General features: G+C 36.0%; 1 protein-coding gene across 2 annotated transcripts in view; it reads right to left on the minus strand.

Moving 5' to 3' along the window:
- Positions 1-631: 631 nt before the first annotated feature.
- The window catches only part of COPS2 (COP9 signalosome subunit 2), a 20,560-nt gene continuing 4,273 nt past the window's right edge, over positions 632-16,918 (minus strand). Inside the window, exons 2-13 of one of the 2 annotated variants that reach the window (XM_042475275.1) lie at positions 14,340-14,453; positions 12,292-12,369; positions 11,687-11,812; positions 10,035-10,124; positions 9,859-9,936; positions 8,301-8,475; positions 7,234-7,412; positions 7,091-7,143; positions 5,485-5,582; positions 4,274-4,356; positions 3,352-3,410; positions 632-1,393 (exon numbers count right to left, since the gene is read on the minus strand). In XM_042475275.1, coding sequence (XP_042331209.1) covers positions 1,249-1,393; positions 3,352-3,410; positions 4,274-4,356; positions 5,485-5,582; positions 7,091-7,143; positions 7,234-7,412; positions 8,301-8,475; positions 9,859-9,936; positions 10,035-10,124; positions 11,687-11,812; positions 12,292-12,369; positions 14,340-14,453 — 1,278 coding nt within the window. In that variant the 3' untranslated portion in view covers positions 632-1,248. Of the gene's footprint in view, positions 1,394-3,351; positions 3,411-4,273; positions 4,357-5,484; positions 5,583-7,090; positions 7,144-7,233; positions 7,413-8,300; positions 8,476-9,858; positions 9,937-10,034; positions 10,146-11,686; positions 11,813-12,291; positions 12,370-14,339; positions 14,454-16,918 lie in introns of both variants that reach the window. The other variant, XM_042475274.1, reaches the window with a different exon arrangement.

Here is a 16,918-nt window from a genome sequence, read left to right on the forward strand (position 1 = left end):
CTGTTCAACCTCTTCAAGAAACATGCCCAGGTACATACAGACATCATCTTTCTCAACAAGTACAAGCAATAGGATGTCATTCCTAAAAGTCCGCATGGAAAGAACCCACTACAGACTACATTCCACATATACTATAGTGACCAGGTATGTACCAAACCATCCTCTCCAGGAAGCTATTTAACCATTTGATAAGCATTCTGCACAGTAAACAAAAAATACAAGGTTTTGAATTTGAACTGACATTCTCACACACAAATGGCTTATATAGCTGTGTCTCTGGGTTCTCCACTCCAAACATGCATCTGAGGAAGTAGGCTGAAGTCTACAAAAGCTCATGCTACCAACTTCTTTCAGCTAGTCTCACAACCACTTCTGTAACAGAAAGGGAGGAATGTTGTGCCAACAAAAGGACGTCATGTATAAAACAATGTAGTACTTGGTAGCCTTACCATACATGAGCAGTATAAAGGCCTAAAGCTTCACACAACGGACCCTTTATAGACGGAGCTTGTGCTATAATTTGGTTGCTTTTAAAGTTCTTTTATGCTTAAAGTGAAAGGCAGTCATTCTATTCATTTTCCTAAACACACTCAATCATGTTGAAAAACACATAAAGAATAAAAAACTACAATTTCTGAACTGCACTGTTTATTTTTGCTGCTTGAAACCTAAGTGACAGTATGCCACCATAATTATGGGGTTTCTTCTAAACCTTTACTACACTGCAGGTACAGAAATATACTGACATATTTTTGGAGAACTGACATTTTGCAAAATGCAGCAAACATTTTGATTTATACATGAGAAAAAGGAAGTGTTCAAAAGGGTATGCATTTCAAGTTATTGCAGGTTATTTTTTTTGTGAGAGATCTTTTTTCTGCAGGTAAAATATGTTTAAATTTAAACCAACAGGAACGTGTCAGTGTATTTAAAATTATGACAAACAAAACCTTCTCTCTTGTCATTAGTTGCCCCTAGACACATTATTAGGGTGTTGCATGGTGAGGGCAAGATGTCAACACAGCATAAATCCCATGGCATTTTGGTTTTCTTCTGGAGATTAAAGCTGTTTTTCTTGGGATAAATGCAGCAGCAAAACACAAACCAGCTGATCAAAAAAGCACTTCTGCCATTAACTCCAATAATTTCAGGGCACACCAACCGACAGTAGTTTTGCCATTTCCAGTTTTTAAGGTTTACATCACTGCGCTGTTGTCTTAAGTACATTTTGTAATAGCTTGTTCATGGTTAGGCCAGCTTGCTGACTACGGCCTGGTTGAGAGAATTTAGTTGGTTGGTCCATTTATCTAACGCAGTATACCGTGCTCCACCCCTCTTCTGATGATCCAGCTCAAGGAGTTGATTGACTTGATCAATTCGGCCATGAATAGTGCTAAAATAAGAAACAAAAAAGACAAGTGTTTAAATGTGTCCTAGAACAACACAGAATCATGACATTTTAAAGGTTTCCCAAGCGCCTAACTGTGTTCAGGAGATGTAGAGATCATACAGTCCAAGTCAATGCTGAAGAGATAGGGCCAAGACACTGTAAAAATTTATTGGTTAGCAAAGAGTCTTGCATGAGAAGACAACTGTAGAGAAGTCAGAAACCAATAAAGATGAGGAAAGCAAAGTAATCAACACATGTGACAATTTTTCTTAGTGATCAGAGATGAACAGTTCTGAAAGGAGAAGCAGTTAGCAATGGCACAATGCTTAAGTTTAGTTTTCAGTAAAATCTCTGGAGACTTTACACACAGACAAAATTAGCTGAGGTTTTCTTTCCAGTTACTCTGAATTTATATCATTCCAAGTTCCAAATGATAATGATGATTATAATGACAATAATGAGTGAAAAAGATGGAATTAAAATTACTGTGGTGAAATAGGAGATAGTTGTAGCCCAAATAATTCTGGTGATGGGAAAAAAGAAGCCCAAATGGTACCTCTCCATGGTTGTAAAAATATATTAAGTTGTATCACTTACAATTCTGTATAGCATCTGAAAAATCATAGAATCACAGAGTTGGAAGAGATCACAAAGACCATCCAGTCCAACCCCCTGCATGCAGAAACTCACAAACAAAACATCCCTGACAGATGGCAATCCAGCCTCTGGTTAAAGACCTCCAAAGAACGAGACTCCACCACTCTCTGAGGGAGTGTGTTCCACTGTCAAATGGCTCTTACTATCAGGAAGTTCTACTTAATCTTTAGGTGTAGTTTGCATCCATTGTTCTGGGTCTTAATCTTTGGAGCAGCAGAAAACAAGCTTGCTTCATCCTCAACATGATACCCTTTCAAATACGTAAACAGGCTTATCATATCGTCTTTTAACCTTCTCTTCTCCAGCCTAAACACACCCAGCTCCCTAAGTCGCTCCTCATAGGGCTTGGTTTCCAGACACTTCACCATTTTGGTCCAGCTGGAGCTGGACACGTTCCAGCTTCTCAACATTTTTTTTAAAACTGTGGTGCCCAAAAATGGACACAGTATTCCAGGTGAGCCCTGACAAAAGCAGAACAGAGGGATACTGTAAATTATAGTTTTGGACCTATAGCCTCTGGATCAAGGCCGAAAGTGCCATAGTTAATATGGACCCTTTAAAGCCGTCGTCCAGGTGGCTTTGGAATGCAGCATTCAGATGCAGCTTCTGGGCAGCCTTAAGAGATTTTGGAGGTGCGGCATTTATATGCCACATGCCGCCATAGAGTCTTGAAGCCACCCTGGGTTGCAGCGGTGCCGGGAAAGCCGGTTCTTTCCTGTTCCAAATAGGAGTGGATTTATTTGGGCAAGGTTCAAGGTGGATTAGGGCCATGCCGTGTGTTTGCTGCAGCCCCAATCCATCTTTGGTGTGGGCAGCTTCAAGCTGCCCCTGCTTGCCAGTCTGTTCCGGCTCTATGTAAACTAAAATGCCTGGGGGGATCTCTGGAGATTTATTACAGTACATTTGCTCTGAAGAATAAGTACTATATACGATGAACCGAATATATTCTTTGTTAATTACAGAGAATAAGCCACATCAATAGAATAATTCCAAACCATTTATGAACATATCTTCTATTGTTGCTGTGCACCTTCAAGTCATTTCCAACTTATGGTGTCCTATCAAATGGTTTTCTGGGGCTGAGAGTGTGCAACTCGTCCAGTGTCACCCAGTAGGTTCTATACCACACCAATATTAGACACTCAGTGTCTGTAAGTATACCTTCATTTCCTTACAACTTACAGCAATATTTTCAGGGAACAGCTGCTAATTACTCTCTCTGCACCATAAGGAAAAAAAAAACCCCTCAGAATAAATCCTTTGAATAGCCACTGCTCAAAAAGAGAAAGAAGAAAAATACTCACTTATCAAGTATACACTGCACAAGCAAGCTTTCCACATCAGCTACATCTATGTTTAACTCCTAAAAGGGAAATCAGGTGTTAAGATATTAATAAAACCTTTGGTAATAAGCTATTTTTTATTTTACTTTTGTATTTACAGTTGATTGATTTATACAGTATAGTCTAAATGTATCACACCAACAACCATCTGACCACCAGGAAAAGAAGAAGATAATGCATTTACAAATCAAGGATTAATAGATTTGGATCTCTAAAGCCAGAAATATACTGTATATGTCACTGTTGTGGGAAATACACTTGTATTCTTAATCCTATTAACTAAAGATGGACAGATGTGGCAGGTTGTGATGCACATCTGCAGCGTTCATATGTTTCAGTTAAAGAAATACTTTTTAATAATCTGCAACAATATCAATCAGTTATTGCTACTTTGACTTTGTAACAGCACAAGTCACTACTTAGGTCATTATAGCTAAAACCAATGTACAGGACCAGGCTGTTGAGAGAAAACCTAATTAGGTTCAGATGTAATGCAAAACTATAGCTTGCTTAACTGAACCATGGTTTTGCACTAGATCTTATCTAAAATTGTGGTTTTTTGGAGATAAATAACCATGAGCTGAAACATCTGTTTAAAGCATTTGAACCAAAAACATTCTTGAGCTGAAAATGTTCAACTCAACTCTACCCAATACCACATTATACACAATACCACATTGATTTTCTCCCCCTGCATTTCTCTGCATTTACACCACTCTCACAACCCTATCTACATGAAACTGACAGTAGGAAGGAAACGTAAAGGCTATAGACGGCCCAGGTCTTAAATGTCAGAGAGAGAAGAATATCAAGATGAAAAAAATACTATATTTTGGCAAGCGATCAGAATTGAATTGCTCAAGCAGGCAGTATTTCCAAGTACCTTAGAAATAAAAGGAATATGTATTCTTGTGTAAGGCTTAATTAATTTTATAAGCACTTGTGTTCTGATGTTTCTCAAAAGTTCTGGAAAAGAAGAAAAGCAAAATAGTTATTGTATGAATAACGGCTAGCATTTTAAATGAAATAAACATATTTTTAAAATACTCATACAATCCATTGACCATGTCCATCTTACACATGTATTAAGTGTTTGTATAAAGTTTCCTATTAAAGATTAATTTAAACAGAATTAGCAAATGCAAATTGTTCAGCTATACTTCAGTAACACTAAGGTCCACTCATGTATGATACTCATTAAAAAGATGTGGTGTAGCTTATATGAAGAGGGCAAGTTTTCCAGGTTTGGTGTTTTAAAAATTGTTAAATCCTTGATATCTTTAAAGTATCCTTGGTATTTACTGCTTATAGAAGGATAAAGATTCATTGCTTGTTAGGATCTTTAACAGCAGGGGACTATTGCATTATGCATGGGTGGGACACCAGTTAAGCTCCGTAACATATCAGCAGAGGAGGAGGCTCATGACTAACTTTAATCTCCCCACTCCCTTAAGACATGGAGCCATGAGCAAACTCTCTTTTCCCACCTCCACCCCATTTTGCTGTTCCAAGTTATGAGTGCCTTCTTGGCTCCATTCCTGGCAAAAATTCCCAGGCAACGAGAATTAGAGGAATAGATTTTGATCATCTGGCCACTGTGCAGATGCTTCCTGGACTTCCAGTGCAACTGACTTCCCAGTATTTACCTAATGATTTTGGTTGCCCAATACATTCCAGTGCCAAATGTAGCAATGCTGTGGGAATATATACCAGTTTCCTGAGGCGAGTAGAGAAGACGCACTCGCCTGATTCACCCTGCAGCAGCTTTTCCAGCCCCAACTGTTCCATGGCTTTTACTTTTTCATGCATGGCACCCATTCCAATAAAACAAATGCTGTATTTACTAAATTTATTTATGTAATATAGCACCATCAATGAAGGAATATCTTATTTCTCCTGCCAGTCCTCTCTCCACCACATTTCTTTCTCTATGTATACTAGGAAAACCCTTTTATTCAGCAGAATAAATGAGAGGCTAGTTTTTAAATCATTCTTTCACTATAGAAAGCAGCATTTTTCTAAACAGTGGACACGGATGAGGAACTCAAGCCAGCAGTGAAAGTAAGATCGCAAGACTTCTTCACACAGCTATACCTTCAATGTGTTCCCTTATGAAGGGATCGTCCATGATGTTACTATGATTTGTCTTCAGAATCTTCTCAAATTCAGTGATGTCATTATTCTGATAGGCACTGCAAGAGAGAGAGAGAGAACAACAAACAAAATTATAATCTTTTCATTTGGGAAATACAGCAGACATCAGGTTCTGATATACATGATCTAAACCAAAGTCTATTTAATAACCATAGTAAATTATTTTTCCATTTCTTAGGATGAACAGAAATTAAAGGAATTTCAAAGACGAAATGGTTGCTAGGATCAATAAGAACACAATGAAATCGATTTTTAAAAGACACAAAGAAATTCTACTTATAATAGCAAATCTCCATATATCTTTAACTGCTTTTAGTAACACTACTTGGTTTCAAAATCAGTTTAGCACATGGCATGTGGTGAGGGGAATTGCTATTTGATAAAAACAGGATAAAGCTTTCTTGGGAGAAAAAAAACCTGTGATACTTATTTGGTATTTAGACTGTACATTGAGAACAAGGATTTTAATAATCAGTACAGTATTATTCTCATTACATATTGGATGCATTCATATGCCATGCCAAGTGTGTCAAGAAGTGTATACCAGTATGCTGCTCATCCATGGAACGCTATGTTTTCTACTAAACCCTGGCTTATTCCTTTGTGCAAAAGTGCCTAATGAGCATGTGTATAGGTTACATCTAAACATTTGAATTGAGATGAGACAAGATAAACTGTGAGCGTCACCAACATGGAATTAAACAAGGAGTACTTGCCGCAATAAAGAAATGTAAATGTAAACAAGGATTGGTGAAATCAACTGATTCTGACTAAATGAAAAATGCATGGTATATATAATAACAAAATGTATGTGTCTGTCTTTGTCATAACTCCAGAACTATGAAATTTAAACACTTGAAACCTTTTCAAAAATTAGTTAATGGATTATAGCTTATTTAAATCTGCCTGTTGCTTTAGGTACCACTTTCAGTCCTTAATCTTCTCTAAAATCAAAGTTGTAGACAGATCTGGAATATTTATTTCTCTAGAAGGACTGTAGACAACCCTATATGCTGCTTCACTCTGCAAGGCTGCAGAAATTGTCACATAGTTCAAAGGAAAAAAAATTGGGAGGTTCTGCTACCTCACAAGGAAGGGAGGAGAGTGGAAAAAAGTGGAACAGGTACTGGGTGGGATGAGGAAAAAGACAAATGGTGGGGGAAAGTGATGCAAGGAAGAAAAAAGAGTACATTAGAAGAAAAAGAGTAAGAGAGGTAGAACTAAAAGTTTAAGAGGTCTAACCTTTCTGATGCTTGGTATGTCTTCTAATAGTATAATACCACAACACCCTCATTGCTAACTGCTGAAGCAACTCAACTTAACTGCTGAGAGAACGCAAGTAATCTTAACTTTTGATAGCCATGAAATGAACTATTGGTATTTTCTGCCATTATAACTAAATTCCAAATCAACTTGAAGTTTGTCTTTAGAAACAATTACTTTATTGTCAATCTGAAGTTTATGTTTAGAAATCGCTACTAGTTTTAATTTATTTAGACTAAATGTTGCTTCAATTGTAAAAAAAAAAGGGGGGGGAGGCACTTGCCTTACTAAGTTTGTCATTGCTAAAATCTCTGGATCATTCTTGTATGGTTTTGCCTAAACAAGAAAGAAAAAAAGAAAATTTAGATAACTAAACTTTTTATGCTAAACACTTTAATAAAGTAAAGAAGAAACTGACAGTGGTACCTCCTGAGAGTCAAATGGATTTATTCCTGACTTCATCAGCATGTTTGCTAAGACCAAATATTTTAAGCATGTGGTTCTTCTTGGACTTCCTGATTCATCATAATTCTTGAATGCTTCAAAGAAATCAGTGTGTGCCTTTTCAAATTCACCTTCTCTTAGGTGCATTTTACCACCACATTCTGGAAGAAAAACAGGCAGAAGAAAGTGATGCTGAGTAGCTATCACCACACAGAATAAAACGTTCCAGTCGGTATGGTATGCCATTTCAGAATGGACACCAGCAGGAGGGCTTCAAAAGGGACCTTTTATCTGGCAACAGTTAGAAAGGGCAAACAGAAATGAAGAAGCTTCATTTATGAATTCTAAATCCTGCACTTTATTTCAAGTGCTCACTGTGAAAAGAAGAATACTGCCACCTTGAGGCAAATGTCACCCTAAAAAATCTATTACAAATACACTTGTTCAGATGGCTTTCTTTCAAATGGTAAATGTAAAATATTATGCTGTCATACATATGTCCTTTCCTGGGCAAAACATTGGAAATATGGGTTTTATGCCAATTTTAAAAAAGCAATTAAAAAAAAAACCCAGGCTATTTCTTTAAAAAATGCCATAAATCCAATAACATCCCATGCTAATATATACTGACAAAATGTTCAGAATTTATTGCCTTTATGCAACAATAGAAAATTGCAAACAACCAAAGCGCACAATTCTTCTTACTATTTTGATACAATGCGCTGATAACCAGGACTGCTAAAAAACAAACTAAAACAAAACTGAGAAGTATTAATGCAATTCCTAGGACAGCATACATTACAGTATTAGATCATCTTACACTACAAGGAATCCAAATCATCTCAATTCTAACATGTCACAGAATTAAGTGACATGGATATACATAAGGCTGTGCTGGATTATAAGATATTACGTTATTTTTTAAAAATAAAAGAATTAAGTGGCATGCCCCCGTAGTCAAAACTATTCAGAACTATCAGCTAAGAGTGAACAAGCTTAATGTTATGCCCCTTGTGTCTGCCTGATCCAGAAATATAAACAGTACTTGCCTCTAATGACCCCCATAATCAGTGGATGAGGAATGGCAGACTTGATGTGCAAAGACTGTTCATATAGTGCTTTAAGTTTTTTGTTATTTTTCTGTGCTGTATACATTTGAATTTCCAGAGCATAGATTTCCAATAATTGAGTGCCCTTTTTGAGGTCGTCTTCTCCATCATCAGTCTAAAAAAGAAGAAGAAAGGTTTACAGCATAAAACAAAAATATGGTTTCACCCCCTCATAATACAGTCTCTCTCTCTCTGGCTTTGCTTCGCGAACTAAGATTCAGGAAGGACTCATCTTGCGCTTTGTACAAGCGTGTTGGTGACTAAAAAGGCCAATCCGGGACAAATGAATGTACATATTAAATAGTGTCAGCTCTTGGAGCATTCACTGTATGTCTGGGCATGGGAAATGAAGCTGTGCCCTACTTAGTTTTAAAAAATAAACATACACAAAACTTATTCCACTAAAGGGACAGAAAGAATAACCATAATTAACCACTGGTTTAGCAGTAGAATGCAAATGCATCAGAAAAATATTGTCAAGAACATGTAGTCCAAAATGTTTTCCTTTTTGAACTTAAAGAAAGAAATGTCATATTGTTTATTAAATTAGTTAGGCCTCGTCTGTCACAACAACACTACATTTTAATACATTTACAGTATTCCACAGAATGCAAAGTAGCTTTTAAAATGCTTAAAGAATAAAGGGGGGTGTTTTTGCAAGAGCCTGAAAATGGGCAGAAAGATGAGTTGCTAAGTTTCGCTGAAGTACCACATAATTGTGGTACCACTGAAAATACTCTCCTTTGTGCATACTGACATCTTTAAAAATATTTTATTAACATAATTATCTATCTATCTATCTATCTATCTATCTATCTATCATGTTAATAAAAATATTTTTAAAATATTTAAACCTTTATACATCAGATAGTGGGAATGGCCCAGTTTTAGATGTCTCTGTATTAATGCACAGAGTATAAAAAAAATAAACAGGATGAACTTGAACTCTTAGCACAGCAAAGCAAATATGATATAATAGGTATCACTGAAACCTGGTGGGATGAGTGTCATGATAGAAATAGAGGAGTATTAACCTATTCCATAGAAATAGACCAAACAGGAAGGAATGTGGAATAGTATTACATATTAAGAAAATGTGCACTTGTGAACAGATCCAGGGCTTAAATCATGGAAGTCAAGGTGAGACCATCTGGGTAAAAATTAAGGGGGTGAGAAATAACAGGGATGTGTTAGTGGGGATGTATTACAGATCTCCAAGCCAAACTGAGGACTTTTCCCCCTTTACTGGAGTAGATATTTTGAAATGTTGCTGGGGTAGATTTCTTATATATAATGATTGGTAACATCAATGTTTTCTAGAGTCATCTACTGAACATAATATGTTTGAATCAAATGAAAATGTATATGTATTACAAGTACCTGAGGTAGCACTATAATTTACACATTCTGAAAACACAATATGAATCACAACACCATGCATGAGATCAATTCTGATTACATATTTTGAAAACAGCTTAACAAAGAATTTGTATGGTACCTGGCATGACTGGTGGAGTTGGCGCAAAATTTTCTGTAGTTTCCCATACTCTTCTCGTTCTAAATATAATTTGCCAAGCTGTGAAGAACAAGATGATTGCAAAATGCATTAGACGTTCTAAAAGTACATTAAAGATTTGTATTAACCATAAAACAAAACCCACATGCCCAATTTACCTTTGTGTTTGTCTTAAACCACAATCTATCATTCTTAGCATCTTTCAGAGCTTCAAGTGTTGTCTCATAAAATTCCTGAAGCAAATCCATCTGACATAAAAAATCAGAATTCTATAATTGTAAACAGCAAATTTGTGCCTGTTAATAAAGTCACTGTGAACATACTCAAAGTACAACTTTGAACTATATAACACTTTAGAAGAACAAATTGACACACTGATGTTAAGACATTCATATTTTGTTATCTGAAAGACATAACCAATAAAAAAATCCAATTTGCTTTGGACTCCCATTCTCTTTTCCAGGAATATCAGGAATCCAACTTCATGGCTAGTTATGTTCTAATTCTTCTTGGGACTAATTCTATATTGTCACCTGGGCTCTCAAACCTATAAGTTCCATTACCTCCTGCAACCTTCCCAATCCCTCTTTCTGGCATTCACCTGACTGATTCAGATGTTCATCTCCTCCATTAGACACTAATGATAACAGACAAGCCGTAGTAGCAAAAGAGCGATACTACTGCTTTACTATCCAGTCTGAGATACTACAGGTAGCTGAGTCTACCTGTAAGAGCAGAAATATTGATTTCTCATAAAGTGACTGCTATCTATTGGAGCTTTCAAGTAATTTCTTGTATGCCATAGGCAGGTTTACTCTTATTCTTATCTATTTATTGTTTGTATATACAGTGCTGTGCAAATCTACAGTGCTATATAAATAACAACAACAACAACAACAACAACAATAATAAAATAATGGCTTCCGCAAATGAATCTGTATGGGATAGATGCTGATTTCCTGACCCCAGAAAATTCTGTCCATGAAAACAAGTCACATAAGCATCAATGACAGAACCCAAATACACTTGTCTCTTCATATTTGCTAGGGTTTGGAGCACAAGATCCCTGTGAACATGGAAAAACTGCAAACAACAAAAACATCATGTTTTCCCCTGAGATGATACCTCTCTAGGAATCTCTAGATCCTCCAGTGCAACTCTGTGGTCAATGTCCGACAGACACTGACCATACAAGTGCACTGGAGGAGCTACAAATGCCTAGCAGAGTATTCTCTCTAGGAATCTCTAGGTCTTTCAGTGCCACTTTTAGTTAAAGTTGACCACAGACCACTGGAGGACCTAGATATTCCTAGAGAACATATTAGTCAAATCTGCAAGTATCAAAGCCGCAAACATGGAGAGATGAGTGTACTTAAGTAAATTCAGGTCTTTGCAAAGCAAACCCACTTAACACAGGAATATGAAAAGCTGGTTCATACTTAAAACTTGGAAGGCAGTAATATTTCAGCATGACCATTGCAAACGACAAGCAGGATTGGCAAAAGGGTGACAGGGGAGGGAGGAAGGAAGGAAGCAAACAGCTGAGTCAGTCAATAATACTTTTTAATAAAATATACAAAATACTTTGTTCCAAATATTGTTTTAAATACTTTTTCTGCCCACAATTCTGTAATACAAAGATCCCTCAATCCTTTGCTGACAGCACTAAGTTTGGTAGCTCATTATTTCTAATTGGAATACAAACGAAGACTGTTCCTTAATTCAACCTCAAGAGGACAGCGCTACAATTATTATCAAAAATATTTTTTTGTGTGCAAAATTTAGAATTGGAAAGGAGAGATAATCTAACCTGCTTGGAAGTGGATATATAATCAAGAATAGAATTAATAGATTTTTCAGAATAATTCCTTGTAACTGCACTCCGTATGTAGGTCAATAGTTGTTTATATCGGTTCATCATTTCAGGAAAGTTAGTCTGCGTGGTAGAAAAATAAATAAATGTGTAACAATGACATATTCAAGGCAAGAAACTGAGTCTGCCTAGTGATATTGCGTGTTACGTCAAACCATAATTGCAGTAATATTTCTCCATTCAGGACACAGTGGACACTTAAAGACGATGAAAACATAATCTGAATACATCAAATTTACATTTTTTGTGAAATTGTAAAATTCAAAGCTATGGGAGTATATATAAAAACAATTTTGTTTTCTGTAGTGGGTGCAAACACCTTTCTTTCTTTCTTTCTTAAAAGATATTGGAATTCTTTATAAGAAATATATCAACATTCATACTTAAACAGCAGCCCTGTAGCAACTGTAATAATACTATATTAGACTATATTAGTAATGAACTGTTGTTTGGGTACATGTAAACAAATAAATAGAGCAGGAATGTCACTGTTTTACTTCTTGTAAGAAAAATATATTAAGGAAGAACAGTATTTGTCTTACCAATTTGAAGTTTATTTTTATCATCTGTTTTAATGCTTTGAATCCCCATTCTCCTTTTTCACCTTCAAGCTCCAAAACCTAAATATCAGAGAGCGCAAGATAATTGCTTTTCTACATCTCAGTGTCTGTATACTTTATAAAAAGCCATGCTGAAGTCTATTTAATGCTTCTACATTATTCATTAGGCTGTGTAAAGACTCCACCCAACATAATGCTTCAAATGCTACTACTGTATAATGTCGCCGCTCCAAGAATTCTGATGCTGCTATTGAGCATTTCAAATTAGGATGCACCAGAGTTAAAAAAAATTATGATCAAGCTGAATGCTATTTTTCCATGTTAGAAAAAGTTCCAAGTTGCTCACAACATCCAGAAGGTTTATAGAATAATGTAACTTTTTAAGTGGCTTCGGTAACAGAAGACAACAAAACTTATATATTCGTATACATATTAATAAATGGCCATCACGCCTGAGGCTTCTGGGAACTGAGGTCAAAAATCTCTTAAAGGGAGCACAGTTTGGGGACCGTAACTAGCAAGAATTTTGGCACCAACAACATGACATTAACATCATTGGTCGAAAAACTGAAATTTGTCGAAGAATTATTAGGAGGTAATCGTTTTAAAGGAAGAACACATGAAAATATGGCTCAATAAGAGGCAGATATTCTCAATATAAACATTTATACCAAATCATCTGCATACACACATGCATGCAAATATCTTTTTATCTTATTTTTTATTAAAAAATAAATCATCTCACATATCTCATGCATATCTTGAATATCTAGCATATATAACATTTAATTCAATGCAACACATACCTATTTCTGCTTTAAAAAAGTTTCAAACTACAGTATATATCTTCCTTCCTTGCTAGCAAAATTGAAATTTTTATAAGCTTAAACTAGCCAAATTTGAACACACAAGAAATAAATAAGTAAATTAATTATAGCAGATGGCAGTTTTCTGATATAACCACAATGTCTCTAGTTGTATGTAGTTTCTTAGGCCTCTTCTCCTATCATACACTCTCATAGAAATAAAGAGCATGTTAATCTACCCCTTCTTCTCCAGATTTGAATAAGAAGTCTCTCAATCTTAATTTCAACCTATATTTTAATTTTCCATCCTAAATTATCTAGTTTTGTATCGCCTATAAATTCCTTCTACTTTGTTCTACAAACAACCTATTTTCCATTTCTTTCTCCAACATTTTACAACTGAATCCCGGTCTTCTTCTACATCAAATGTGTTCTTATTAATTCTCCGAGAGTCTGTCATATCCATAAATTTGATTACTCACTCCCAAACTGTAGATAATCTGATTGAGTTTCTATTGTTTCGCAAAAATAAGTCTTGCTGCTGAAGTCATATATACAATTGTTCTCCAATGTTTGTTTCTCTGTATCTCTATGCATCATGTGTGTCATGTGCCTTCAAGTCATTTCTGACTTGTGGTGACCCTATCATGCGGTTTTCTTGGCAAGGTTTGCCATTACCTTCCCCTGAGGCTGAGAGTATGTGACTTGCCCACACTCACCCAGTAGGCCTCATGGCTGAGTAGGGAATCAAACCTTGGTCTCCAGAGTTGTAGTCCAATACTCAAACCACTACACCACACTGGCTCTCCATTCCCAACATTTATGAGATGGTAATTTGAATTTTTTAAAAGGTATTTTTGCTAACTGGGAGTTCCAGCACATATGAAAGTATGTGCCAATACTTTTGTGGCATTTCCAGCATCTGTTGTCATGCATGTTATATATTTTTGCTAAATTTGCCATTGTTACATACCAATGCAGCATTTTATAATAATTTTCCTTAAGGCACTGACAAACGTGGATGTCTTCTTACTTCCTTTTTCCAGAATCTTTTTATCTAATTCATTGTTTTCCTTCACTAATTCTAATTTCAGGTTCATTTTAATTTTGTTCCGTTAGCTATTTCCCCCCCAGTTCCTCTCTCTGAGATAATATCTCTAAACAGGTAAAACATTGTCCAAATATATGCATGAATATAAAGAAAATTAACAAAAAGTATATAACCTTCTGAAAACTGCTTAGTGCTGCTTTAGGGTCATCTTCCTTGAGGGCTTTAGAATTATAGTATTGATTCTCCAAATCTACATTCGGCTCAGAGTTACTGTCTTCAGAATATTCCTACATTTTACAAATATTAAAAACAAAGATAAAAAGTCAGTTTAAAGATGTTAATCAATACATGTAGCAGCTAGATAAAACAGAGAGAAAGGCATTGCTGTTGTCAAACTTTGCCATGGTTTGGGATAACTGTAGATTTCTCACATTCATTCTTAAATATTCCAAACACATTATACATAAATGCATTTATAATAATACTGAGGTGCCAAAGATTCCTATTACTGATGCAGACAAAAAATAAGGGAGCTATGGCTTTTCTAAAACACATACACACACAATTTTTTACTGTTGATGGACAATCATTTTGCATACCTTCCTTCAACAGATTCTGTGTGAATAAAATTCTTAAGCAGCAAAGAGGGAAAAGAGATCTTAGGCATTTATTTCCAGGTTTTTTAAATAAATGTTATTAACAAAAGCTTGCAATAATGTCTGATTCAGCTACCAACATTCAGATCTTTGAAAAATTACTGGGAATCATTTTTTTTACTGTCTCAAAAGCATGCTTGTGCTTCTAAAAGTATCTTTCGCTAGAAGTCTCAGCCTTATTTCTTTAAGAGAGGAATGCTTTATGCTTTATATCATAAACAGGTAGACAAGCATACGAACACAAAGACAGACAAAGATGGTTTGACATATAAAGAGGTAATTGTTTTAAAGGAACACATGAAATATATGGCTCAGTAAGAGGCAGATAGTCTCAATATAATAATAATAATAATAATAATAATAATAATAAGTTTTATTTATATACTGCCCAATCACTGGGAATCCGAGCGGTTTACAACAGATGTGTACCGAATCATCAACTTGCACAAATACATGCAAGCATAGACAGATGAATGACCAAATGTGTTACTGATGAAAAGAGGAAGATGAACGTGGATAATGTTTTTTTGGAAAAGTCAGCATGGTCCTTGCCCAAACACAATATAAAAGAAATTGAATAAAACAGACAAATGGGGTTGGCCTCTATTGGGGTTTCACTTGTCACAGGCTACTGTCCACACTTCATCCTGCTGTCATACACATAAACTTCATTGGGGGAGGCCTGGGGCACATATAGATGCTTACTAGGAAACCAACACTGTCCCCCTTTCCTTCTTCACCTTGTGGTATGACTTCCTTCATCTGTTATTTGCTTGAACTGTGGCTTGGTTCATCCTTCCTCAAGATAGTGCCCTCAGATGTTCTGAATTACAATTCCCATTAGCGCAAGCCAACAATAATCAACAATGACAACTTATGGCAATGGTGGTCCAAATTATAAAATGCATCTAGCTGGGGAAGGACGGCTTAGTGATACGTTTGCACCGTTGTTCACCTTAGTCATAGTTTACAAAACCATGTTACACAAGTACACCTGCTAGCCTTAACCACAGTTAGCATCTGTGGACCAGAGAAGAATAGAGCAAGCAAGAATGTAAGTGTACATTATCCAAGCCTCTTCACCACTTTGATTTGACTGATTACATTAAAATGCACAAGGATGAGGAGAGGCTGTGTCACAGAAGCAAGTTCTAAAGAGCTTAACAATTCTTTATCTTTTGCTGTTGAACCCTACAACACCTTTCTTTCAGTCTCAAAAGTGCCACAAGATTTTCCTGCATACTGACCCTACAACATTGTTCAGGACATGACAAAATTCCAGTTTGTATTCTATTTATGAACCTGTTATTCCTCAGATAGTTCATACAATATCAGAACTCTGATTTCTTTTCATTCACTACCTTTCCCTCACACCTCAATTGATCATGCTGCTCAGAAGGATTATCTATATATTGTTATTCTATAAAATGCTCCCCCCATGCATTCCACCCCTAAAATAGTAGCTTGCTAATTATTAACCTGGAGTCATCTGTATTAATTAAAGTACTTCCTTTTTTCAGAAACTCTTTATCTAATTCATTGTTTTCCTTCTGATTACTACTAATTTCAGGCTCATTTTAATTTTTTCTGTTAGCCTGTTTACTTCAAGATGATCGGAAAAGTCAACTGTACAGTAGAGGGGAAATGGCAACTGGCCATTTACATGCTCAGTTCTCCTTGTCCAATATGATTTCACTCTGTGCTCCACTTGGAAAAACATATTTGCACCTGACTAGTGGTTGATACTCTTCCCCCTAAAGCTTTGTTTTCTCACAAGGTAAGAGGGGAGTAACTGTGCAAATAGAAACACTAGGTTTGGTATAGCTTCTTTTTTTTCCCTAGACTAGGATAAAGAGACAAAGAATTGGGTAGAATATGGTGACGTTCTAAAACTAACTGCTGTTGTGAAAGAATGTATCAGGAAACAGTGTGGCGCATGTAAGTTGCTTGGCATACTTCGCAAGGATGTTGGATCAGATCACAATGAATAAGATCACATCATGACAAATCATTACAATCAGTCTGCCCAAATTAGCTACACGTTTGCTATAAAAGTTTACTTTACAGTAGAGATGTCCACTATTCTGTTTACTGAC

This window comes from Sceloporus undulatus, chromosome 6, assembly GCF_019175285.1.
Source record: "Sceloporus undulatus isolate JIND9_A2432 ecotype Alabama chromosome 6, SceUnd_v1.1, whole genome shotgun sequence".
Lineage (NCBI taxonomy): Eukaryota > Metazoa > Chordata > Lepidosauria > Squamata > Phrynosomatidae > Sceloporus > Sceloporus undulatus.